The 24,686-nt window shown below is 57.5% G+C and overlaps 1 protein-coding gene across 5 annotated transcripts in view; it reads right to left on the bottom strand.

Annotated features, from left to right (window-relative positions):
- The window catches only part of KCNQ4 (potassium voltage-gated channel subfamily Q member 4), a gene marked incomplete at its 5' end in the record, with an annotated part of 58,612 nt that extends 40,248 nt beyond the window's left edge, over positions 1 to 18,364 (bottom strand). For all 5 annotated transcript variants that reach the window (XM_081085688.1, XM_081085689.1, XM_081085690.1 and 2 more), the window contains one exon: positions 18,051 to 18,364. In XM_081085688.1, coding sequence (XP_080941814.1) covers positions 18,051 to 18,364 — 314 coding nt within the window. The remainder of the gene's footprint in view (positions 1 to 18,050) is intronic.
- Positions 18,365 to 24,686: the final 6,322 nt, after the last annotated feature.

The raw sequence follows: 24,686 nt of genomic DNA, 5'->3' as shown, positions 1-24,686 counted from the left end.
GGGCGGGACACCGTGGTGGGCGGGGCTCCGGGCCCGGGAAGGGCGGGGATTCGGCGACACCGGGCACCGCACGCTGGAGGGGCGGGCGGCGCTGCGGCTCCGGTTACCTCTCCGCGGCCTCCCCAGCCCGACGGCTTCTTTTTCCGTTTCCAAATTAACAATTGAAAACGCGGCGGCCTGAAAGGCGAGCAGCGGGCCAAGCGGAAAGTGTGAAGGTGCCGCCGCGTCCCCGAGGACGGGGGCGGGGAAGGGGGCGCAACGCCCTTCTGCCCAGGGCTCGTCCACCCACCCACCCACCCACCCACGCCGGGTGCAGGACGGAGTGCCCCCGGGCTCAGGGGCGCCAAGGCTCTAAGTCGGGTCCTGGCTCGATCCGGCCCCTGGTTCTGCCCTGGCCAGTGTCGCAGCACCCAGTGCCCAGGCTCAGGGCGGTGCCAGCCGCCAAAGGCGGTCCGGGAGGCACTGAGGCTGGATTACCACTCTGGAGGCTGAATGCCCAGGAGGGGCCGGTGCCAGGCAGCACCCTCACAGCCCCGTCCTTAAGGGCTCCCAGAGTCGGGTAGGTTCGCGTGTCATTTCACCTTACCGAGCCAGCCATCGCACCCCAAGCCAGTCATTTTACCTCACTGAGACTCAATTTCCTCGTCTGGAAAGCGGGGAGGGAAGGTAGCTGGCCACAATGAGCTGCTTGTGAGGAATAAATTAAATGAGCAGATGCATGCGGCTGACCCACAGTGGACACAATAGGCAGCTGCTATTATTATCTTATGCTGATAATGACGCTGCTGCCGTGTCCCTGGCATCTCCACGCACAATCAGAGGAGCTGTCCACCAGAGCAATAGTGGAGCTGCCTGCCTTTCCCTCCCTCACTTCCTTAGGGCTCCCCAAAGCCGAGCTTGGCAGAGAAACTGAGGCCAGGAAGGTAAGTAAGGGGCTCCACGTCACATGTGAGTGAAAAGAACTAGGACCTGAGCCCAGGCCGCTTCTTATGGAGACAGGTGGTCCCTGGGGTTGAGACCCTGGGCCTTAGACCCCTGTCCTTAGTTAGTGCCCTGAGAGATGGGCCTAATGCCAGGGCAGCTGGAACAAATGCATGAGTAACAGAGGGAGTCTCCACCCTCAGGCATCCGGGGGCATGGACCAGAAAGCCAGAGGGCGGGTACTGCCCGGCCTGGGTCCCCCAGAATGTAAGTTCCTTGAAGCAGCCACTTCATCTCTCCTGTTCACCACCATCCCTCCCACACCTGGAACAGGGCTTGGTGCACTGTAGGTTCTCAGTAAATATTTGTTGAGTGAATGAATGAATAAGTGAATGAGCAGATTCCCTTTTATACAGCTATGGTCTCTGACTCCACCATCTATGTGATATGGACTGCTTTGTTGGGGTGGGGTGCCCCTTTCCCCAGCCTGGAGACCCAGGCAATGGAATGATGACAGGAGACAAGAACCAAGACAGAGTAAGGGAGGAAGAGGTAGAAGGTGTTCTAGAAGGCAGAGTTGAGATCACCTCTTTCTTCCTAGACCAGTGATGGCGAACCTTTTGAGCTCGGCGTGTCAGCATTTTGAAAAACCCTAACTTAACTCTGGTGCTGTGTCACATATAGACATTTTTTGATATTTGCAACCATAGTAAAACAAAGACTTATATTTTTGATATTTATTTTATATATTTAAATGCCATTTAACAAAGAAAAATCAACCAAAAAAATGAGTTCGCGTGTCAGAGGTGTCATAGGTTCGCCATCACTGTCCTAGACCCTTACTTCCCACTCCTTTCCAGCCATGGACTTACTCCATTCACCCTTCCTCCAGCCACCTCTTCACTGACCACCAGATTCCAGAGCCACCCTTATCCCCACCCCCAGTCCATTTACTTTGCAGTCAGAGTGCCCCTCTCCTCGTTACAATCCTCAAGTGGCTCCTTGCTGTTTACCCAAGATCCTCAGCTCAGCATGAGATATACCCACACTAAGCCTCAGCTACACTCCACCCCTCCATACCTTGTGTATTTCCACCTGGTGACCATCATGTTCTCTCCTCTCTTTGGGCAGCACCCCCTCCTGCCTGGCCCCTGCCCCAATCTCTGACCTGCTTTGGAGAGAAGTGTGCTCTCAGTCTGGTTGAGATTCCTGGCCCTCTCTGGGCACCCCAGGCCCTCCTTATGCTGAGGCTGTTTCTAATTCTGTCTACCACCCACCACCATCTCATTAGGATCCATCCACCAAGGGCAAGGCCAACTCTGAACCCCTCCCATCCCCCAGGCTGGCCTGGTAGATATTCAGACAGTATCTGGGAGGGAACAGAAAGACCCAGGTTGCAAGGGCCTTGAGCATTAGTGAGTTGGGTTTTTCCCACTGTCCTGTGAACCCCAGGAGTTCTGAGAAAGGGCGTCTTGCTTAGGATTGCTACAGAGGTGGGTGGGTAGGTGAATGGAGGGCTGATGTGAGCCCACCTCAAACACTGGCAGAGCTGGGAAAGAATACAAATGGAGACCCATCCTATATAATAAAGATGTAGTATGCAAATTGACTGTCACACCCTCACACAAGATGGCTGCTCCCATGTGGTCACAAGATGGCCACCCCAAGATGGCCGGCAGGGGAGGGCAGTTGTGGGCAACCAGGCCAGCAGAGGAGGGCAGTTGTAGGTGATCCTGCCAGCAGAGGAGGGCAGTTGTGGGCAACCAGGCCTGCAGAGGAGGGCAGTTGGGGGCAACCAGTCAGGCAGGAAAGGGCAGTTGGGGGCGATCAGGCCAGCAGGGGAGCAGTTAGGCGTTGATCAGGCTGGCAGGGGAGTAGTTAGGGGGTGATGAGGCTGGCAGGCAGAAGAGGTTAGGGGCAATCAGACAGGCAGGCAGGCGAGCGGTTGGGAGCCAGCAGTTCCGGATTATGCGAGGGATGTCCCAGATTGGAGAGTGTGCAGGCTAGGCTGAGGGACACCCTCCCACCTCCAGTGCACGAATTTCATGCACCAGGCCTCTAGTATACTATAAGTCTACATATTCAAAAGTTTAAATCAAGCTAACGAGCTGTTAAATAAAATGTGTCCTATCCTTCCTGACACATACACCTTCGTAGAATCTGGAAGGCCAAGTTTGAATTTAAAACCTTGGATACCCTGGAGTCCCATGCTGGAAGCTGATGGTCAGCCACATGGTGTGCCCTCTTCTGTTCCCACACTGGGCTCATCCTCCAGGAGGGGCCTTGGTACACTCTGTGGCTGTCAGCCTGCTCTTCCAGGCTTTATCTCCACTGGCTGCAAACAGCTGCCCTTGAGCCTGTGAGTGCCTGCGCACGACAGTGACCTTTGGGGTGATGAGGCAGGGAAGAGGCCTGTGAAAGCCCTGGAAGCCGGCATGGGAATTTAGCCAGGGAACTCCAGGGTTACCTGGAATGTGTTCTAGAATAAGAAGGGTCATATACAGGCTTCAGGTTGGTGGTATACAGGGCCACACAGGCTGAGTGGGCAGATTTCTGGGCCCTCACCCTCAACTCCACCCAAAACAGCCCTGCTTTGGTTTGTTTTGTTTGTTAATCCTCACCCAAGGATATTTTTTCCATTGATTTTTAGAGAAAGTGGAAGGGAGAGAGAGAAACGTCAATGTGAGAAAGACACATGGATCAGTTGCCTCCTGCACGCACCCTGACTAGGGCGGGGATCAAACCTGAAAAACCAGGTATGCGCCCTTGACCAGAAATTAAATCTGTGACCCTTTGGTGCATGGGCCGCGACTCTCACCACTGAGCAACACCAGCCGGTGTTTTGGTCTGTCTTATACACTGTGCTCCTGTGTCACTTTTCATTTAAAGAACCAGGTCTACTGCTTAAAACAGTTTGCAAAGCACTCGTCTAGACCTTTCCCTCCTACTGACACAGGGGTGCCAAGAACCACAGTCATGTAGCAGATGACAGCATCACCAGGGCTCAAGCCTCAGACTCCTGCCTGCTGCCCAGGCCTTGGCCTCCATGAGCACATTCCTGATTGTAGGACCCAGGGCCTCCAATGGACAGGCCATGGGGAGGTAGTGAGCGCCCAGTCCAGAGCAGGCCTGCTGTGGAGGCCTCCAGCCTTGACAGGGCTGCGTCCTCAACTCAGGTTGCCCAGCTGAGGAGTGGACTGAGAGGCCCAGAGACCAGGCCCAGAAGGAGAGGGAGTCCTGGTATAAATAACTGTGGGGGGCCGGGATGTTTGGGCTGTCTCCTGGGAGACGGCTGTGTGTTTACTGCCCAGCGAAGGGGGGCATGGCCCACACATTTGCCTCCCTGACTTGTAGCCAAATTTCTCCCAGAAGGGGTGGCCCAGGATAAGCCCCAAACACTCCAGCTCTGCACCCCGACCAGGTCTTCTCCCTAACTCTGCTCCAGCAATGGGCTCTAAACCTGCCTGGCATTGCCCTCATTTCTCAGCCCAAATGCTGCACAGCATTGCATTTCATCAGATCCAAATGGCCCAGTGTTGCCCCCAGAAGTCCCAATTCTGCTCACATCGTGGGAGGGTGAGGAGCGTGAGCAGGGCAGGAGAAGGCCCCAAGTTAGAGGATCTGGGTGTGTGCCAGGGATCTGAGCTGGGGCTGCTGGGCATGGGGGCAGGAACAAACCTCTCCCACGGCCCTGGCCAAGACAGAGGAGGGCTGCAGCCCCCGGATTAGGAGAGTGCAAATCCCTCTCCCAGCCTGGTGCCCACCCCATGCCTGTCATGTGCAAGGTATTAGATGGCCAGACCCCATCCCTGGTCACACCACAGCCAGCTCCTCTCCCAGCCAGCCAAGCGAAGAGAAAAAACCCTCAAAGCAGGAGGGAAAGTGGAAAGATCCCCTTCCCCTGGGGCAGCAGCTGCAGCCTCGGCAGCACTGAGGCACAGGGGTTGATGTGCGCTGAGTTCCAGCCTGCAGGCCAGGTTGCTCACACCCACGCGCACACAAACATCCTCTGTCCAGCCAGCTGATGGGTCTTGCTTGGGACATCAGCTGATTTTCACTGAGAGCAGAGGCTTATATTTGGGGCTGTGTTGGTCAAGGGTCTTAGGTGAATAGACACCTGGGCTCCAGCCCCATATCAGTCATTTTTCAGCTGAATGACCTTGGGCAAGTCATTTCTCTTTTCTGATCCTCAATGTAAAATAGTGTCATACTATCTTCCTCTAGGGTAGTTATGAGAATTCAGTGAGATTCACGGAGCAAACAATTAAGCCCCATCCTGGGCCAGGCATACCTTAAAGTGCTTTGCGAACCCTCAGGTGGGAGAGGGGACATCCTTCCCAGGAGGAGGTAGCATTTTGGATCCAGAGGCTGATGCTCAGAGTTGTGAAGAGACTGCCTAAAGCCACCCAGAGGGGACCAGAGCGGCCGGCTCCGTGGCAGGGTTTTCACTGTTGTTTACTGCTGTTGGGTACAACTGAGATTCTTGGGCTGAGCCTGGGTTCCAGTCTGGGCTCTGTCACCGGACCTGAGTCCATGCCCTGTTCTGGGCCTCAGTTTCTCCATCAGTAGAATGAGGGGGCTGGGTGAGACCAGTGATTTCTATACCCTGTTGAGCTGTGAGAAAGGGAGGGAGAGGGGAACTGAAGTAGACTGAGCCACCTGGCCGCTGCCCAGGGCACCCCACCATTAGCTGAGCCAAATCCCTGGGTGTCCTCATGGGGCAGTTCTAAGGCCACTATTCTGGCGATCCCCATAGACCCCAGGCCTAGATCCCCTAGAGTCCCTTGGCAGGCAGCTTCTGTGCCTGTACCCACCCCCTCTGCCTCCAAGGCCCCCTCAGCTCAGCGACACACACCTTCCCCAGGCCAGGCTTTGCATAAGCAGCTGCACTTTCCCTGTAGGCAAAGTCCTAGGGTTCCAGGCCAGGTCCAGCCAGGCCTGGCAGGGTTAGTGGGCAGCTCCAGAGGAGCCGCTCAGAGGGCTGGGCCAGGAGGGGAAGGCAGAGGGAAGAAGAGGCTAAGTAGATGGCATTCCCAGAGCTCCCTGCCAGAGTCCCCTCCCCTACCTCCTTGCCAGACCCAGAGAGCTGTTTCTAAAACACTAAAATGCCCACGGCACTCCCATCGTCAGTTCCTTTTCCTGAACTCGGGGTCTTCCAGGAAGTCACTGCTCCTCAGCCTGGCCTTCTCAGCCTGGCCTTGCTCATGTCCCAGCCTCTTCTCGGCACACCTCTTGCCCCTCTTGGCTCCCAATCTCCCGACTTCTTGAAAATCTTTGCAAATGCCACATTCAGCTTCACTCTGGGCTTGCCCATGCTGGTCCCTCTTTCTGGAATGCTGTTCCCTGCTCTTTTTGCAGGGTTGACTCCTACTCCTTCTTATTTTTCAGGTTTCAATTTAAACCACCTTCTCAGGGAAACCTTTGCAGCCATGACCATTTGGGGGCTGGAGCTGGCTCCTCTGTGCTGGGCTCCTACAGGACTCCATGGTGCCCTGACACTGCCACCCCCCCCCCCCCCCCCCCGGTCCATCTCCACCAGGGAGCAGGGGAGCGTCGGATTCACTGCTCTGTCCCCAGCATCTGGAATAGAACATGGACTGGAGCGACTGTCAGTGAAGGCTTCCCAAATGAGAGAGCGCAAGAAGGAAAAGAAATGGCCTGGCTGGCGTGGCTCAGTGGTTGAGTGTTGACCTACGAACCAGGAGGTCACGGTTCAATTCCTGGTCAGGGCACATGCCCGAGTTGCTGCTGCTTGGGGGCTGGATCTCCAGTGCAGGAAGCAGCCAATCAATGATTCTCTTTCATCATTGATGTTTCTATCTCTCTCTCCCTCTCCCTTCCTCTCTGAAATCAATAAAAATATTTTTTTAAAAGAAGGAAAAAAATGAGGAAAATTGGTGTGGGGGTCAGGACCTTGAACTTTAAGCCTCAACTGGTCCTCATATCAGCCGCCCAGGAGTCAGGCCCATCAGGGCAAGTTAGGTGCAGTGTGGTGCAGGAGGGCAGGTAAACCATAGCCCCTAGAGCTGGACTTCTGGAGTCCAAACCTGGCCGCACTATCTAAACCCAGACAAGTTACTCAACCTCTCTTTGCCTCGGTCTCCTCAACTGACAAATGGGCATAACACTAGTACCCACCTCACTGGGTTGATGAGAGGAAAAGGTGAGGGAAGGCATGGCACGCTCTCAGAGCAGTGTCTGGCACACTGTAAGGGCTTAATAAGCATTCGTCATTATCTTTGCTATTACTGAGAGTCACAGCAAGAGAGGGGGAGGGGGAAGGGGAGGTAACACTGGAAGCCACCCAGCAAGAAGGTGTCTTTTGCTTTCCCACCCCACCCAACCCCCCACATAAACTATGGGTGCCCTCAGCTACCCCGCCTACTGCAGCCCTGCAAATCCGCTCCCACCATCTTGCACCACAGACTCCTTTGCACACTCAGGCCTTCTCACACCACAGATTCCTTGCACACTCAGGCCTTCTCACACCACAGATTCCTTGCACACTCAGGCCTTCTCACACCACAGATTCCTTGCACACTCAGGCCTTCTCACACCACAGATTCCTTGCACACTCAGGCCTTCTCACACCACAGATTCCTTGCACACTCAGGCCCTCTCACACCACAGATTCCTTGCACACTCAGGCCCTCTCACGCCACAGACTCCCTGCACATTCAGGCCCTCTCACACCACAGACTTCTTGCACACTCAGGCTTTCACACCACAAACACCTTGCACACTCAGGCCCCTCACACCACAGACTCCCTGCACACTCGGCTTATTCACCACCTCCTGGCTGTGTGGCAGCACACAGGCTGAACCTTTAGGCTTCAGTGTCCCCTTCTGTACAATGGAGTAATGACAGTGCCTACCTCCTAGGGCTCTTGAAGAAGTACATGAAGTGGCATGTGGAGAACACCTGGCACAATACCTGGTATAGACTGGACCATGAATCTCACCCCTGCGCGAGAGCTGTTAGAACAGAGCCTGGCTCCTGGCAGGAGCACTGTGTTGCCTGGGAGGGCCCAGGGCCTCCAGCCTGTCTGGGACTCCCGAGGAAAGGATGGCCAGTCTGCTCCATGTGCTCTTACAGGGCCTTGTGCCCCACCCACGCCCACAAAGTCCCTTCCTCGGGGCTCAAACCAGTGCAGGCCAGGACCCAAGAGAAGAGGAAGATACGAACAGCAAAAGCACAATAAGCCCTCTGTTCTTCACAGCACCTTGCAGTTAAGGAAGCACTTGATGCAGGAGGCAGCCTGGTGAGGAGGGCAGGCAGAGATGATAATCATCATTCTACATAGACAGAAGCTGGAGCCGCAGAGAGGTTCAGTCACCTGCCTGGGGTCACACAGCTTTTAGGAAGCAGAGGCAGCAACCAAACCCCAGCCTTCTGACTCCCCGTCCAGTGCTCCTTGAACTGAGCGGTGAGCACTGATTCTGGCTCACCCTACCCCCTTGACAAGAGTCCTGCCTCGGCTGGTCCTCAGTGCCCTCCGGGGCAGCAGGCCCCAAGGCTCAGGAGTATCCAGTGGAGACTGAGGCTCCAGGCCTTTAATCCTTCCATTCCCAGCCAGACTCCTCCCACTCTGGCCCCAGCGCTCTGGAGGGAGGAGGCAGGAAGGCGCCCAAACCCAGGGATTTCACGCACCGGTAAAATTCTCAGAAACACTTTGGGAACTGCGTAAGGTTGTCAACTTTTTATTTTGCCAAGTAAGGACATTTTAAAAAAAAAATCCCAGCCCCATCATTTCATAAAAGAAAGGACATAATCTCAGACGAAAAGACAGTCCTTTAAATGGAATAAATTTAGCTTTATGAGAGTCATCCTGTTGTCCTTATTTCCCTCGGTTTCGCCTAAGGCCACGGGTCTGCTGACGCCTCTGAGAACCACTTGGACCTTGGCCGGGGAGGCTCACGGACATGGATTGCATTCCCGGCTCCACCTTGGACAAGCTGTCATTTGGTACACATTCTTTCTCCTCCGAGCCTCAGTTTCCCTATCTGCGAAACGGGAACAATAACAGTGCCTGCCACACAGAGGTAGCGGGAGAACTAAATGGCCTGGTGTTTGTAGAGCATGGGCTCATGGGAAGAGATCCGTCAAGCTCTGCTTCCCAGCCAGTGGCACTTCCCTGTTCTGACTCTGCAGATCCTGAGGCGAAGAGGGCCGGGGAGGAGAGTCCCACCCCAAGCTTTTGTTCTAGCTGCTGCCTCCCCCTGGAGTGCACTCAGGACAAAAACCATGAGAGCTGCCAGCAGAGTGCCTGCACACGGAGGACCTAAGGGTCCTTTATCCGATTTCTCTCAAGTTGGCAAAACCCTTCTCATCCTAACAACCCAGCTTCAATGCCACCTTTATTTCCTGGCTCAGCAAAGATTCACTAATTACCAGCCATGTGCCAAGCACTGTGCTCAACCCCCACCACGCAGACCTCATCATCTGGTGCGAGAGAGCGCAGAGGAGTCACAGGGGTGGCTGAGCAGAGCTCTGGGGACTCCAAAGGCTCCCAGTCCTGCCTAGAGTGGGCGTGGGCAGGGAGTGAATCCACGAAGAGGTGATGCTCAAACTGGGATTTGAAGGATAAATAGGAGTTTGCTAGATTTGCTAGATGATGGGGCGGGCGAGAGGGGCAGGAGTTGAAGGCAGAAGGAAAAGTACCTGGAGCCTTAAATAGCACATCTGGGGACACCACAGGTTGTTTCTTAGGTAAAGAGCAAAGGGTACTTGGAGGGCATTCCTGACTTGGGCACTGGGGGTGGGGGAGTCACTGGGCGGGGGGTGTAGGTTTGGAAGAAGATGCTGACTTTGAGGAAGTGGGGCGAGGAGGTGAGGTGTCCACAGGCAGCTACAGGGTAAAGCTCAGGGAGGAAACTGCAGAGAGGAGGCTGTCATCACAGAGGTGACCCCGGATGTCACAGGAGTGTACGAGAACCCCCTCCATGGGAACTTCAGAGAGAGGAGGACCCAGGGCAGAGGCCCGAGGAGCCCCAGCATTCATGGGGCAGGAAGGGCAGGCAGAGTTGCTGACAGAACTGAATGGAAAGAGCCAAAGAGAGAAGATGACCAGAGCCAAGGGAAGAGCGTGTCCGAGAATGGGGAGCCCAGGGGATTCTGGGTTTGAATCCCTTCTCTACAGCTTATTCCTATGTTAACCACGGGCCCTAATTTGTCTATCTGTAAATTAGGGCTAATATTTTTTAACAAAAAAGGAGGCTGAAGGGCGTGGGGGAGGGGCTGACACCCTCCGTGGGCCATGAGGGCATCCCCAGGCTGAGCCTCCCTCTCCTCCCTCATCTCCTGTCTCTCCTGGCAGACTGCCCCCAATCCCAGAGGAGAGAACTGGATGAGTGAATGAAGTCAGGGGCTCTCCTTCCCTCGGAGATCAGGGCGGAAGTGGGAGGCAGCTTTCCCGGGTTCTCGGCTACTCCAGCGTGAGCAGGGGAGGTGGAGAAGCCCCATGTGTGCTGTGTCCTTTCTCCTGGCCTCAGTTTCCCCATCTGTGAAATGAAGCCGTGGCTCTGCTTCGGCTCGGAGGCCCCTCTGGCTCTGTGCTCTGCAGCAGTACGAATGGAAAAGGGGTGAGGGGAGAGAGGCCTACTCCTGACCTGCTGGTCCTGCCTGAAGGAAGGAGGTCCCCCAGGGGTGTGGGTCCCCATTGTGCCCAGGGAATGGTCCCTCCTGAAGAGGGTGGCAGCCAGGCCAAGGAGGGCAAGAGCAGAGGCGCCGGGGATTGTGCTGACAAAGCTGTTCCTTCTCCCCTCCTTTTCTCCCTACCCCCTCCCCTCCCTGGGGACGGCCGAGCCCAGCAAAAAATAAACCCAAAGACGATGACCTGGACGGGCTGAGGCTCCCAGGGAGGAGGACAGGGAAGGAAGGGTGGAGGGGAGGCAGCCTGCCCCGCCCCCCAAAGCCAAGTGCTTGATCTGACCCGTTCCTCTCCCTCTCCCAGAGAGGCTCTATCTGCTCTCCATCCTTCATAGTGTAAGGGAAGGGTGCCACTTGCTTCATGGGGACAATGATCAGAGTAGCTCTTGTCCAGTCCAGCTGGACATGAGTCCCCAAGTTTTGGAAAGGGTACCCCAGGGAATCTCACTCTACCTCCTGGTTATTGGGCAGTCCTTCCTGCTGTCTGACCTCCATCCCTTTTGCTTCAGTGGGAACTTTGGACCATTTATTTCCAGCCAGCTTTCCCCCTGTCCTACCAGCCTGCCCTAGATGTCCAAGGAGTCTCAGAATAAATTGCCCCAGATTTTCCTGCAGGGATTGGGGTTGACCCCACTCCACCCACTGCCACCCAAATCTCCAGAAGGGAGGGAAGAGAGAAGGAATCGCTGAGCTCCCTGCTCCCTTTGCCTCCTTCCCTCCCTCAGGCGCTGCCCACGGATTCCCAGCCCAATTAGTCTGCTGCCTGGGGCTGCCCCTCCTTCCTCACCTCCCAGGTGCCAACCCCCAGGGCACACAGATCCTGCCCTGGGGACAGAGTTGCCCAGAAAGCCTGGAGTCCTGGGGGGTGGAGGCCTTTCTGGGGGCCTCAGAGGTCTGACCTGCATCCTCTCCCCAAAACCTCAGAGCTGGGGGTGGGGGGCAGACAGCCCTCTGGGTGCCTTTCTTAGTATTGCCCGGTCTCTGAGGAAGCCAGGAGGAAGGTGCTGAAAGAACTCCCTACCCCCAATCCTACAAGAGGGGGGCAGCATCTGCTCCCATTCATCCAGAGTCCCTCTGTGCCCGCAGCCCTGAGCGTCCACTCCCCTGTTTATCCCCTTGACCGAGGGGATAGTGAGGCTGGGGGTTGGGGTAGAGGGGGCACCTTTTCAGTAAGTGTTGGGACTGAGATCCCTAAATCTCCTTCAGGGTTCCCTGGCCCCATTCCCCAGGATGCTCTGCTCAGGAGAGAGTGGGGGTTGCCCTCTTCTCCCAGGGGTCCCTGGCTGTCCCCGAGCATCAAGGCTCCACTTCCACCTCCCTGGGGCCACGCTAGCTGCACAATCTGACAGTGAGGCCCACACCTTGGCCTCACAGTGACTCTCACATACACGCTCCTCCCCGTACACACAGACATGCTCACGCCCACGCCGGGACCTCTCTGCAAGTGCCTGGGAGAGAAGGCAGGAGTGGCTCAGCAGCCTCCTCGCTGCGCCCCTCCCCCTCCCAGGCAGGGCCCACGCACGGTCTACCTCCCTCTGCCTCCCCAGGCCTGGTACACAGCGAATGCTCTTTAACTATATTTGTCACATAGAGGAAGGAGCGAACGAATAAAGTCCTAAGGTCCCAGGTTGGAGTCCTGGGGCCGCCGTTCACCAGCTGTGTGACCTTGGGCAGGCGGGCGAGGACCACTCACCAGCCTCGCTCTCCTCAAGTGTGGAATTAGGGCAATAATCATGCCCGCCTGGTATCGAGCGTGGCACATTCTAGATGCTCCTCAGAAGTCCCACAAAGCCGCATCCCCAGGCTTCCCACGGGCAGCTGCTCGCCCGGCACACAGCTCCTACTCTCTCCCGCACACCCAGACACTCGCCTCATTGTGTGGAGCCAAGGACACGGGCAGGCCTCTGCCCAGGAAGGGAACAACAATCGTAACCATGATAACAATGGAGATGACGATGGTGGCGAACATTTGTGTCAGGCGCTTTAACTCATTGAGCTCTGACAATCCTAGAAGCAGCTATTATCATTCCCATTTTTCAGATGAGAGCACGGAGGCTCAGAGAGGTTAAGTAACGTGCCCAAGGGCACATAACTACTAAGGGTAGAACCAGAAATGAACCCAAATCTGTCAGACTCGGACCCCATGCTCTTAACCCCCTGCAGAGCAGCCTCTGGAGAAACGGTAAGTCCCTCCTCTTCCTCCACTCCAGCCCCTCAAATCCCACAGCAGGGGCATAATGAGGGGCTGCCCCCAGGTCAGACACACAGAATTCCCTGCTGGGCCCCCTAGCCCACAGAGGGCCAAGCACCCACCCATGTGGGTGCAGGGGAGGAAGGGAGCGAGAAAACTTCCAGCCAGGGACATTCCCGGCTTGGCCTCCCTCTGGGGGTGGGGACAGGGGCAGGGCCTTAGGGACCTGCAAGCCTTGCTCTCTCCCTGATCCCTGCGTTTTCTGCTCCCTTGACTGGTTCAGAGAACCTTCAATTAATCACCCACTGAAGGTGCTGCCAACAGCCCAAGAATAATCACCTCTTGAAAGGCTCTTGGCTCCAACCTTCTGAGAACAGAGGCTTCTGCAGCAGGAGGGACTGAAGTCAGACATTCAGCAGGGCTTCCCCAATGGAAAGGATGAATGTACTACGGAGCTAGGGTGGGGTGACCCACAATGAGAGGTCTAACCTGCTCCACGGATCCCCAAAGTAGAACTCACGAAGCTGGGAGCAAAGGGGTGTAAGAGAGAGGGAAAGGGCTAGAAGGCTGGCAGGACGGTCTCTTCACTCGCCCTTTCTTACAAAGACCAAACAAAAGGTCAGGGACTGAGAAACAGCAGCACGAAACTGGAGTTTGGGTCACACTCTGAGACCTTCCCCATCGCGAGGCCCAGTTCTTGGAGCATCAGTCTTCTCCATAGATTGGGGTGAGAAAACTTATTATCAAAAGCCCTGATCTGGGAGGCAGAAGGCCTGGGTTCCTCGCGCAGTTCTACCCTGACCACCAAGTGTGACCTCAGCTAAGTGTCTGCCCCTTTCTGTGCCTTGGCACCGCCACCAGTCCACCCAGGGCCGGACAGAGGCTCTCAGAGGGCCCTTGGGGAGGAGCACAGACCAGCAGAATTCTAGGAAGCCAGCCACGCTGCTCCCGCACGGTCCGAATCGGATGCATACACAGCCCCGCAAGGTGAGGATAACCGCACCCACCCCGCCCTGGTGGAGGACGCATGAAGCGGCTGATAGAGAGCGCTGAGCACGGTGCCCAGCACAGAGCTGGCGCTCCACACTCCGTCAGAGATTGCAGTCCAGACGTCAAGAGCCAACCCAGGTGGCGGCAGGGCAGCCCTGCCGTGTGGACAGGGGAAGGCAACACACCCAAGGAAGGGGCCGACTCTGTTCTGTCCTAAAAGTCCAGGCGAGGGCCACGGACCCACGTACGTGTGTGACGTCCGTGAAAAAGTGGGGGCAGCTGTGCGTTCGATTGCTGGGCCTTCGGGATCTTCACGGATACGCCTGTCCAGGGTGCAGTGCATGAGACAGACAGACGGGTGTGTCGGAGGGATAGGTGTGTGCGCAAAGCCTGTGCGGCAAAAGTGTGATTGCCCTGGCCGCGGCTGGGCGGTTTCCACTCAATTCCACAAAATCCTGCCGCGACCTGCCTCCTGTGGACTGGGTGCTGGGGACAGAAGGACGAATGACACGGGAGTGCTGCTCCTGAGGAGCCCGGAGGTGGGGTGCTGCTGAAGCTGAGGTGCAGGAGAAAGACAGCTCCCAGTCAGACCCGGTCCTGTGCTGGCCTCCTCCAAGCGCACGGGGAGACTTCTCCTGAGCCTCAGTCTCCTCGCTGAAAACGAGGAGCATAACCGCCCCGCCACAGCCCTGCTGCGGACACAAGACGTCAAGAGCCAACCCAGGTGCGGCAGGGAGCAGGGCAGGCCCTGGACAGGGAGTCGGAGCTTGCGGGGCCGGTCCTGCATCTGCCACCGACTTACTGTGTGACTGTGATCTCCAGAGTCTCAGTTTTCTCATAAGCGTGTGAGGACCCACCTGGCAGGGATGCCTGAGGGCTGTGGGTACTTGGCTGGGATTATTTCCAACCCAGGTGACGTGCCTCTACAGATGGCCAGGGGAGCTTTTGTGGGCCGGGATTAGGAGTCTGAGGGCCCAGGAGCAGCCACCACCTCCTCTCCTCCCCATTCCCACAGCTTTTGACCCCAGGGACAAGGCTGACGGAGGATGGGAGGATGTTTACAGAGCGTAAACCTTCACATAGAGAAAGTCTGCTGGGCCGCTGGGGGCTGGGAGCAGCAGTCTCACAGGGGCTCGGGGAAGATGGGGCACATGGGGCTGTGCTCCATCCCGGCCCCTTTCAGCCTCTGACTTCCAAAGGGAAGCCGGGGTGGCCCTTGACAGGGTGCGGCAAGGTGAGCGTTCCTCCGACGGCGTGGAAAGCATCATGGGCAGCGATGTGCTATTGCTCCAAATTCAGAGAGAAGGAGGGCCTGGGAAGGGTTGAGGGCTTAAATCAGGGGCCGGGGTACAGGGAGGAGGCAGGGGCTTGGTGACAGGACTAAGGGCCTACCGAGAGGAGGAAGAGCTCGGAGAGGGGCCAGCAATCCCTCATTCTAGACCTCACTACAGAGAAGACAGGAGTCAGCGGTTCCCACTTCCCGAGCCGCAGCTGCTGGGAGCAAGGTGGACTCGGGACTTGCCCTCTGGGCAATCTCCCACACCTCGGTGCCAGAAAAGCTGCAGGTCTGTGGGGCCCAGTGGGACCTGGCTAGCAGGTGTGAGGGAGGTGTCTCCTGGGGTGAATGGACCCAGCTCATCCCAATTCCCTCCTTCCTCTGCCCTTCTCTTCCAGGCTTTTCTGGTGGGCCCCTCCTACAGGGCCAGAGGCTCTGGAAGGGGGCCAGCTAGCTGTGACCACCAGACTCCTCTCACTCGGGCTGCCTCTGAGGGTCACCGGGGAAGGGGGAAGGATTTGACCAAAAGTACCCCCGTAGGGCTAAACGTCCGGCAGCAGGAAGCACTTCCTGGCTCACCCAAGACCCAGCCATGAGTGACTGAGAAACCCCCCTCTGAAGCTCTTGAAGAACACCCATCCCTCAGGCTCCAACAGGCTCTTTCCCACCCATTACCTCATCCAAGAGGGAGGCCACAAGGCTGGGGTTGCCACCTGCTTTGATGGCCTAGAGTTCTAAAGCTCAGAGAGGCCCAGTGATCAACCCAAGATCACACAGCACGCAAGAGGTGGGGCTCCTGACCCCCCAACTCCTTTGATCTCTAAAGCAGGTGACCAATTTCCTGAGATCTCAGCGCATTCCCTCCCCCAGAACTCCTAAGAGATGCCTCAGCTCTGGGCTCCTGGAGACAAGTGGTCAGAACAAGCATGCCCCTGGCCAGGGCATTCCTGGCATCCAGTAAGGCAGGATGTGGGGCAAAGGTACCAGCGGATTTAGCTCCTAGAGAGGAAGGAGAAGCCCTTCCAGAGGAGGTGAAGACGGTGGCTGGCTGGGGGACATGAGGCGCTTCCTTCGCCTTCAGTGCCCTTGTGAGGGCTGAGAGACAAGGCCTGGAGATGAAGGACCCCGCCTCAGTCCCTATTGGCTTCCCCACGCCCAGCCATGGCTTGGAAAATGTCATCTCCCAAGAGGAGCCCACGGAGGGTGCACTCTCTGTGGAGTATCTCACCTTTCTTGGGCATCCCAGGCTGCAGTGTGGGCAAGGGCACCAGAAGGCAGCCACTCTTACCAGCAGTCCCTGCCCCTCACCCCCAACCCCACCATCTCTCGGATCCCAGCACAGAACCTCCCTCACTCCAACAGCTCTCTCGGCAGCAAAGATATTCATCCGAGGCCTCCCAGTGGGCACTGGGGGTCAGGCTACTCCTGACCGTGACCCTGACCCCGAGTCTAACCTCAGGTCCTCCGCAATCTTCACTCTCTGCCCCCGGCCTAGCCTAGCAGGGTCGCTGCACGAAGCCAAGGCTGCCACCCCCAGAGCTTATTGGCTGAGGGTCAGCTTCCTCTCCCCTCCCTGCGGACAGAGGATCCGTTGCCAGCACTTCTCCCCTCCACCTTTGAAATTCTGTGAGCCCAGTTAGGACTGGGCAGAGGCAGGCAAGCAGGGACAGGAAAAAAGACAGACCAAAAGACGATGGAAACAGACAAGTAGAAGAATGAGATAATCAGGTGGACAGGCAGATGGACAGGTGGGCAGACAGGCACACAGATAACTGGACAGGTCAACAGAGGGATGGAGACAGACGAGGAGAAGGACTGCCCCACAATTAGGTGGAGAGATGCATGGACAGGCCGGTTCGCACACAGGTGGAAACTCAGGCCGGCAGAGGGACAGCCCGGCAGGCAGAACTGTCAGAAGTCAGAACAGGCAAGGAGACCACTCAGGAAAGTCCAAGACCAAAGGGTGCTCCCTGGGGCAGTAAGAAGGGATTAACAGCTGCACATTTTCCAGGAACCGGAGGTCTCTCTCCGGCACCTCCCAGCGTCCCAGAGCCAGGCCTGGCCCTTCAACTGATATCGGTGGGGCCTCTCATGTTCCCGGCCAGCCAGGCCGTCCCCCAAGACTGAGCTCTGAGCTGCCAAAATTCACTCTTTACATCCAAGAGGGGTCAGTGTTTTTGAAAGTTGTAGGAGCTGGTGAAGGGGGAGGAGGGAGGCACAGCGTCAGTGTTTCCAAACCTACCCCTCTCCTCTTTCTTTTTCCCCTGGGGTGCCCAGAGCCAGGCCTGGTGCAGCGGCCAGTGAGCTGGGCAGGCTGGCCAGCCAGGCCGCAGGCAGACAGGGCAGCCTGCTGCTGCTGCTGCTGCTGCTGCTGCTGGGAAGTTGAGGGTGGTGGGGAGACTGAGTGAAGACTCTGATAAGTCAGACAGCACACATGAATGTCAGGGCTAGGGTGCTCACCGGGACCCCCAAAACACCTATAATCGGGAGCCTGCCCTGGGATAGGATGGACACCTTCTCTGGAGAGGGGTATCTCCAAGGGGAGCCCAGGTGGGAGTCCACTGTAGTGACAGAGCTGGGGAGAAGGTGACAAGTGTGTGGGGGCCAAAGGGCCCTCTTTGTGTCTGGGACGCGGAGACAGAGGTGAGGGCGAGGAAAGGGGAGCCCCACGGTAGCGGCTCCAGATTGCAGAGAGGATGACGGATAAGAAACTGCATGTGGGAGCAGCGGGGACAGAAGAGCAGGGGTGGAGGTCATGGAAAGAAGGAGTTGCGGTGGGAGAGGTCAGAAGAGAGTGAAGTCGGGACCAAGGCTTGGAGATTGGGGGTTAGGGTTGGGCTGGGGGGATCAGTCATGGAGCTCAGGCCTGGGGGACGGGGTGAAAATGAGGGTCGGCCGTGGGGGTGGGGGACAGAAGGCGGAGCCAGGGTCCGGCGGTGGACCCAGGGGAGTCCAGGCTCCCGCAGGCGCCGGGCGGAGCAAGAGCGCGGGGTAAGGCCAGGGGCGCGGGTCGGCAAACTCACATGAAGACGTGGTAGACGAAGGCCCAGCCGCGGGGTCGCTCCAGCACGTTGTAGACCCAGTTCTGCAGGCGGCGGTAGCGCTTCTGAGAGGCCGAGGAGCGCTGGCCGCAGGCGGAGCCCGAGCCGGAGCCCGGCCCCGGGAGGGGCGCCCCCGGAGGCAGGGGGCTGCCCAGGAGGCCCAGGCGGCGCGGGGAGCCGCCCCCGCCCGCCTCGCCCTGCTCGCTCTGCACGGCTGTGAGAGCTACCAGCTCGGCGCGGGGGGCGTCCCCGGGCGGGGGGGCCAGGCCGAGGCGGCGCGGGGGGGCCTCGGCCATGGGAGGCGCCTGACGGAGGGCCGGGGCCGGTCTGGGCGGGGGCGCGCGCGGGGCGCTTAGCGGCACATGGCTCGGACCCGAGGCCGGCGGGGCGGCCCGGGCAGGGCGCAGGCAGCGGGGGCTAGGGTCCGGGCAGGGGCCTCTCCGGGGCCAGGGGCGGGCGCTCGGAGCCTGGGGGCCGCCGGAGCCCGCACTGACCGCCCGCTTCCCCGGCGACTGGGGCGGCTCTTTCCGACTCCAACTCTCTTATTACGCGCTCCATGCCGCTCGCCTTTCCACCTGCCCAGGCGCGCTGCTCACATGTCACCCTCCCCGCCCCGCCCCTCCCCCGCCCGCCCCCGCCCGCCCCGCGGCCGCCTTCCCAAATCGGGAGGGAGCGAGCGAGCCTGCGAGCGGGGCGGAGGGAGGGGAGCGCGGCGAAGGCAGCGGGCCGGGGCGCAGCGGCCGCGCGGGCCGCCCAGTCGATGCCTTGACCCGACCGCGTGGCGGCGGGCCCGGGGGCAGCGCATGGGGCCGCGAGGTCGGCCGTGGGCCAGGGGCGTGCACGGCGGCGAGGGGCCGTGTGGACCCGTAGGCTGGGCTGGAACGCCGCCTGTGTGAGCGTGGGAAGTGGGGCGGGAGTGTGGAGTTGTGGCCGCGGCCGCGGATGGCACACGTGTCGTGTGGAGTTTGGGTGTGAGTGGATACAGAGGTGTCTGCTGTTTGTGCAGAATGGGCGGCTGTGGGTCTGCCAGGTGGTGGAACTGAGTCAGCTGGAGGCGTGGGTTGTGGGTCCGGTGTGGATGGGTGTGAAGATGGGTGCGCAGAGTCCGGCCGTCTGGGTGTTGGCAGTGTAAGCAGTTAGCCGTGTCCCCTCGGCTTGTGCCCTTTACGCTCTGTGCGGAGTGTGGAGAGTGTGCCGGTGAGCGTGTGGCTCGGTGAGCAGCTCCGACCTGCAAGGCCCGATGCCCTAGCGCTGCCGAGTTGTGTCAGTGTGTGCGGCACCGTGGGGCTCCGTTTTCCCTTTCACCCACCCACCTCCACCTCCACCGCCGAGCTCGGTCTTCATGATGGGGAAGGCCCCCAGGTAGGCCACGCAGCCCCCCAGAAGAGTCTCCTCTGATGCACGTTCAGTCTGAACTGCTCCGTGGACTTGACCACAGGTCAGGGCACATGGGTGCCAGCAGGTGAACTCTGAGCCAGCCTGCAGCTGGACAGCCTCCCAGAGGCCCCAGAACCCACCCAGAACCGGGAGACTCCCCCCAGGCACTGCCTCTCCAGCGGGAAGTTCTTGCTGCCGGGCCTCCTCTCTCTCCAGCTGGCCACAGGGGCAGGGCGGCCCTCTCGTTCTCCTAGCCCAGCGCGGGGCGGTGATTTGGGTTTCCTCACGCTCCTTCCCGCTGTCCCCTGCGGAAAGTTGGGCCACACCAGCCGCTCCCTCCGCGGGCCCTGCCCCAGGGTGAAGCTCTTCCGCAGCAAACTCTTCCCGTTCCTCGGGAGGATCTCGGGGGACAGAACAGCCGAGCGGGAGGGGCAGGAGAGGGGGCGGGAAGGCAAGCTCGATTCTCAGCTGTCAGCAAAGGCGGCATTGATCTGCTGAGCGCCGGCGGGGGAGGGAGGCCAGCAGAGCTGTCAGTGTTCAGAGAGGGGGCCTCAGGGACCTAGGGGGTGGGGTCCCCAAGCTGGGCTTGGCAACCTGTGCACACCCCTTCACCCTGTCCCTCTGCATAGCAGGGGGTGCCTTCTGGGGTCTGACCTTAATCTATCCCGCTGCTTCTGGCTCCAGGTGCGCCCAGGGCCAGAGTCCGAGGCCTTTGGGCAGGTTATGCCCCGTCTTTATTGGTAACTGGGGCGGTTTCTGCATCCCAGGGCCCAGCTGTGGATGCAGTGCCTCGCTGGGTTACCCATCCTCTCCCTATGAGCTGAAGCTAGCATCCCCTGAATGTATGGCACTGCTCTCCCAGAGCCTGGGCCTCATCAGGCAGGGTTCATGGCAGTGGGACTAGGGTCTGGGGACCTGAATGGTGGAAAGGAAAGCAGTTGCAAGGGAATCTGGGGGTGTCTCAAAGTCTTTTTGAGGGACCAGGGGCCAGGTGGCAGAAATGGCAGTTGAACCCAGGTTGCCCTGAACTTGGGCCTGTTGTGGGAAATCTGATCCTCGCGCTCAGCATCACCTCTGAACCCCACACCTCCCTTCCCATTTGGGGGACTGCAAAGTCCCTTCCTCTCCTTGTGAGGAAGCCTCACTGTGGGGAGTGGGTCTCTCATCATCTTTGCCAACTCCATCTCCGGATTAACCCGCCACAGGCAGGCGGAGGAGACTGTGGTTGCAGCTAGAGGGATAGGAGTTAGATCTCAGGAGGGACTTTCACAGGGCACAGAGGCCCGCTTCTCCCGCAGGTATGTGTGTAATGGAGGTCAGGCCCACTTTTTAAAGTGGAGACACATGGAGGGCTTCCTAAGGGGTGAGGGGATGGGCAAGTTGGCTCTAGGAGGCTGTAAGCAAAGCTTAGTCGGTGTTTCTATGCGTGGAGAAGCAGTGGAAAAAGTCTGGTTCCGAGAGGACAAGCAGCCACTCACCCGGCTGCCTTCCTGCTCCATCCAGATTCCCAAGACATGACTGGGAGAGAGGACTTTCCCCACCACAGCCCTGATGACAAAGACGCTTTTCTGAGCAAACAGCTGTCGAGGCTTTCCCGGTCAGCCTCTCGGCTGGAGGGAGCAGGGGAGGATGGGGTGCTGCAGGTTCCCACCCTCCTCCGCCCTTTTCCCCCACCTGTTCCCTTCACCCCACCCTCAGCAGCTTTCTTCCCAGCCCCAGCCCCAACTTCTCTCTGGTAACACTGCTAGCACGTCCCTGTCGGCCCGGACTCACTCACTGTCCCACCCGGGCAAGCCCCTTCCTGGCTCTGGGTTTCAGTTTCCCCATCTGTACAACCAGGAGGGGCAGGGCTCCAGGACCTCCCATCATTCATCACTGTCTCCATCATCCATCAATGGAGCACGTATTGATTGAGAAGAAGGGAGGGATGGAGAGGGCTCCCATTTGCAGGGCACCAACCGTGTACCAGGCTCTGCCCCTTCTGGGACCTAGAGCAACCCCTTTGCACTCAAAAAAGCTGAGGCCGAGAGGTACGGGGACTCGCCTAAGGATACACGGCCAGTGGGTGACCCTAGATCTGTCTATGACTTGTTCTCTCCCCTGGCTGGCACCTACCTACTGTGCACGGGGTCCTGGGATCAGTGCTATGGGCTGAGGGGAACCATAGATGGATGGCCCAATCCTGTTCTCTAGAACTCACTCCTACCAGTCGCAGAGACTCCCAGGTCTGAGAGGGTTGAGATCTGCAAGTGGTTGGGACCAGGGGCCAGGTCCAAGCCTCTCACTGACTCTCAGTGTGACTCAGGTCAACCAAGGGTTTTCTTGGGATGGGAAGGGGTGGTTGAAGTCAGCGATTTTCAGACTCTATTAGCAAAGGAATTTTTTTTTACAAACAGAATCATAAGGCAGCACCCCAGTGTGTAAAAAGCATTCAATCAGAGGTGCTCTGGTTAAATTGGGGTGAGAACCATCTTCCCCATCCTCACACCCTTAGGGTTCCACCCACCAGACTTCCTCCTCCGCCCTCCCCACACCCTGGGTTTTCTTACAGCTCTTAGGGCTGCTAGAGGTCAGGCGAGGGAGACTACCGACAGCTGGCAGAGGGAGCCTGGGCACAGAGGGGGGAGAGCTTGGAAAGGCTCAGAGAAGCACAGCCAATACTGCCTGCAGCTCACACTGATGAGGCCCCTGCTAAGTGCTAAGCCTCATGCAGGGGCTTCATGTGCGCTGTCTAGCCCACCATCCCAACAACCCCGTGAGGTGATTCTGTTCACACCCCATTTTCCAGGCAGGAAGACTGAGACTCAGTGAGGAGGCTTGTCTAGCACAGCTCTTTAGCCTTGTGCTATAGTGTGTGTGGATGGGCAGGGGGGTGTGAGGATGGGGAGGATGTTATAGAGCACGGGGGAGAAAGAGCGAGCTTGGCAAAGGGGACACAGCAGGTCTTGAATGCTAGGCTGAAGGGTCCAATTTGGTCTGATAGGAACCAAGAAGCTTGGCCAGGGCCTGAGCCTAGGGCACGCCACAGAGGCTGGGGCTCTATAGGAGAGAGCTCAGAGCGGTGGAGGTACCAGCCCCCAGGGCGGCTGGCAGTGCCAGGGGCAGAAAGAGCACTGAACTACAAGTCACAGTTGGACTTCCTGGCTCTGCCTTTGGACTAGCTGGTGAATTTGGGAAAGTCATTCCACCTCTGCCCCACCTTCCCTGGCTGACAGGAGGACTGAAAGCAATAATGCATGGAAGCTCGGCCGATGTGGCTCAGTGGTTGAGCATTGACCTATGAATCAGGAGGTCATGGTTCGATTCTGGTCAGGACATATGCCTGGGCTGCAGGCTCGATCCCCAGTAGGGGGAGTGCAGGAGGCAGCCAATTGATTCTTCTCTCTCATCATTGATGTTTCTCTCTCTCCCTCTCCCGTCCTCTCTCTGAAATCAATAAAAACATACTTAAAGAAAACAATGCACGGAAAAGTCACGATCACGATGGGAGCTGTACAGATGGGAAGCATTGATCTCACTGCTCTTTAGGTGTCTGCTCGATGGAAAGGGGAGATGCTGTGAGAACTCCCTAGTCCTCCAGCTCTTCTCAGCCGCGGAAGGGGTTAGAGTGGAGGGTGTTAAGGAGTGATGGCATCACAGGCATTATTTACCTCCAGGGCTCCACCTGCACTGAGAGCAGGAGGAGGAAGTACAGTATGAGAGAAAGACCAGGCCTGCTTCCTCTTCCCAATGAGGCCTGAGAGGACAAGAGGATTAGGCCACCCAGCAGGTGAAAGGTGCAGGAGGGTGGCCGGGGAGTTTCTCTCCCCCTAGATCTGGACGTGCCACTGAGCTCTCTCCAGCACAGACCATGCAGGCCGGCCGGGCCAGTCTGAGCCACAGGAAGTGAGGACAAAGTAGTGTCGCTGAGCTCAGCGAAAGTGAACCCCCATTGATCCTCATGGCTGGAGAGGGGCCCACAAGGAGGAGACACTGAGGGAGAAGGGGGTGGGGAAATGAAGGTCAAAGCCATCCTTCTCGCACTGCTCCTCCTCTGCCTTCAGGGCTCTGCATCCTTGACCCCAACTCCTGGAAGACTGTGCAGAAGACAACACTTCTGCAGCCCCCTGAAAGGCTCCATGTTCTCAGCGACAGCCCGTGGCACAGTGGAAATGAGGAGGAAGGACTTCTCTGAGTTGCTGAGAGTGCAGTGGGCAAAAGCTTCCCTGCTCCCCACTCCCCTGGTGGACGAGGGCTCAGAATGGGAGGTGATGTGAGTAGGAGGGGCCGCAGATTGAGTGACAGGGCCAGGAGGCCCAGACAGTGGGACAGACTTCCAGGTCAAACTTGATCAAACACTTACTGAAGTCCCTTCTCCTTAAAATAGTAAGTATACAAGATAAATGCTGGGTAATTAAAAACAGCAACAACATATCCAAGCCCAAAAACAAGAAGGAGAACTCTCTAAGAGCCAGAAATAAGAGGGAATTCCAGTGGTGAGTAGTATTTGAAGCTCTATCTGAGGAGGGATTCAGGGAAGGTGGGTCAGAGGTGGAAGGATATTTGCAGACCCCACCAGTGGTATAGTAGGCTCCCTGCTTAGAGTGGGACCTGGGAAAGTGCTGCCTGCCATAAACAGACTAAAATAACTCTGCCTGCTTGCTACCTGCCTTGGCTTTGGATAGAAAGCGTGCCCATGTGAGTATGATACCTCAAGCCTGTCCACATGGGGGCTCAGGAGTTGATATGCACACCATGAAAAATCCCAAGCCGAGACAGTAAGATAAGAGCACGTTTGGGGCTGGTGCACTTCTCCATGGCTTGGGCAGATACAACTGAGATATCATCCCTATGGCACAGTCAGAAAAAAAATGTGCTGAAAATATCTCAAGAATAAAACTTCACAACATGTAAGAAGTACAATATCTTGAGAGACATGGGAGAACTCATACTTAAAAACCCAGAGATCAAGGAGCAATCTGAAAGTAAGTTTAATACAGTTAAAATCTCCAAGAAGATAAAGGAATAGCATTTATAATACCAGAATAGAAAGATCTCAAACAGGGACATGACAAAAACTAGACATTTTAGAAATGAAAACAAAAGTCACTGACTTTAAACAAAAAAAGCAGATGGGTTAATAGAGTAAATGCAGCTGAAGAGAGAATTAGTGAAAGAGAAGCTAAAGCAGAGGAAATCCTCCAGAACAAGTCACAGAACAACAAAGAGATTACTGAAAGAAAAGAGACGTAAAAGACTGAA

This window comes from Myotis nattereri, assembly GCF_964212035.1.
Source record: "Myotis nattereri genome assembly, chromosome: 3".
NCBI classification, from domain to species: domain Eukaryota; kingdom Metazoa; phylum Chordata; class Mammalia; order Chiroptera; family Vespertilionidae; genus Myotis; species Myotis nattereri.
The sequence above is the reverse complement of the archived record's forward strand: the minus strand, read 5'-3'. Positions and strand labels throughout refer to the sequence as shown.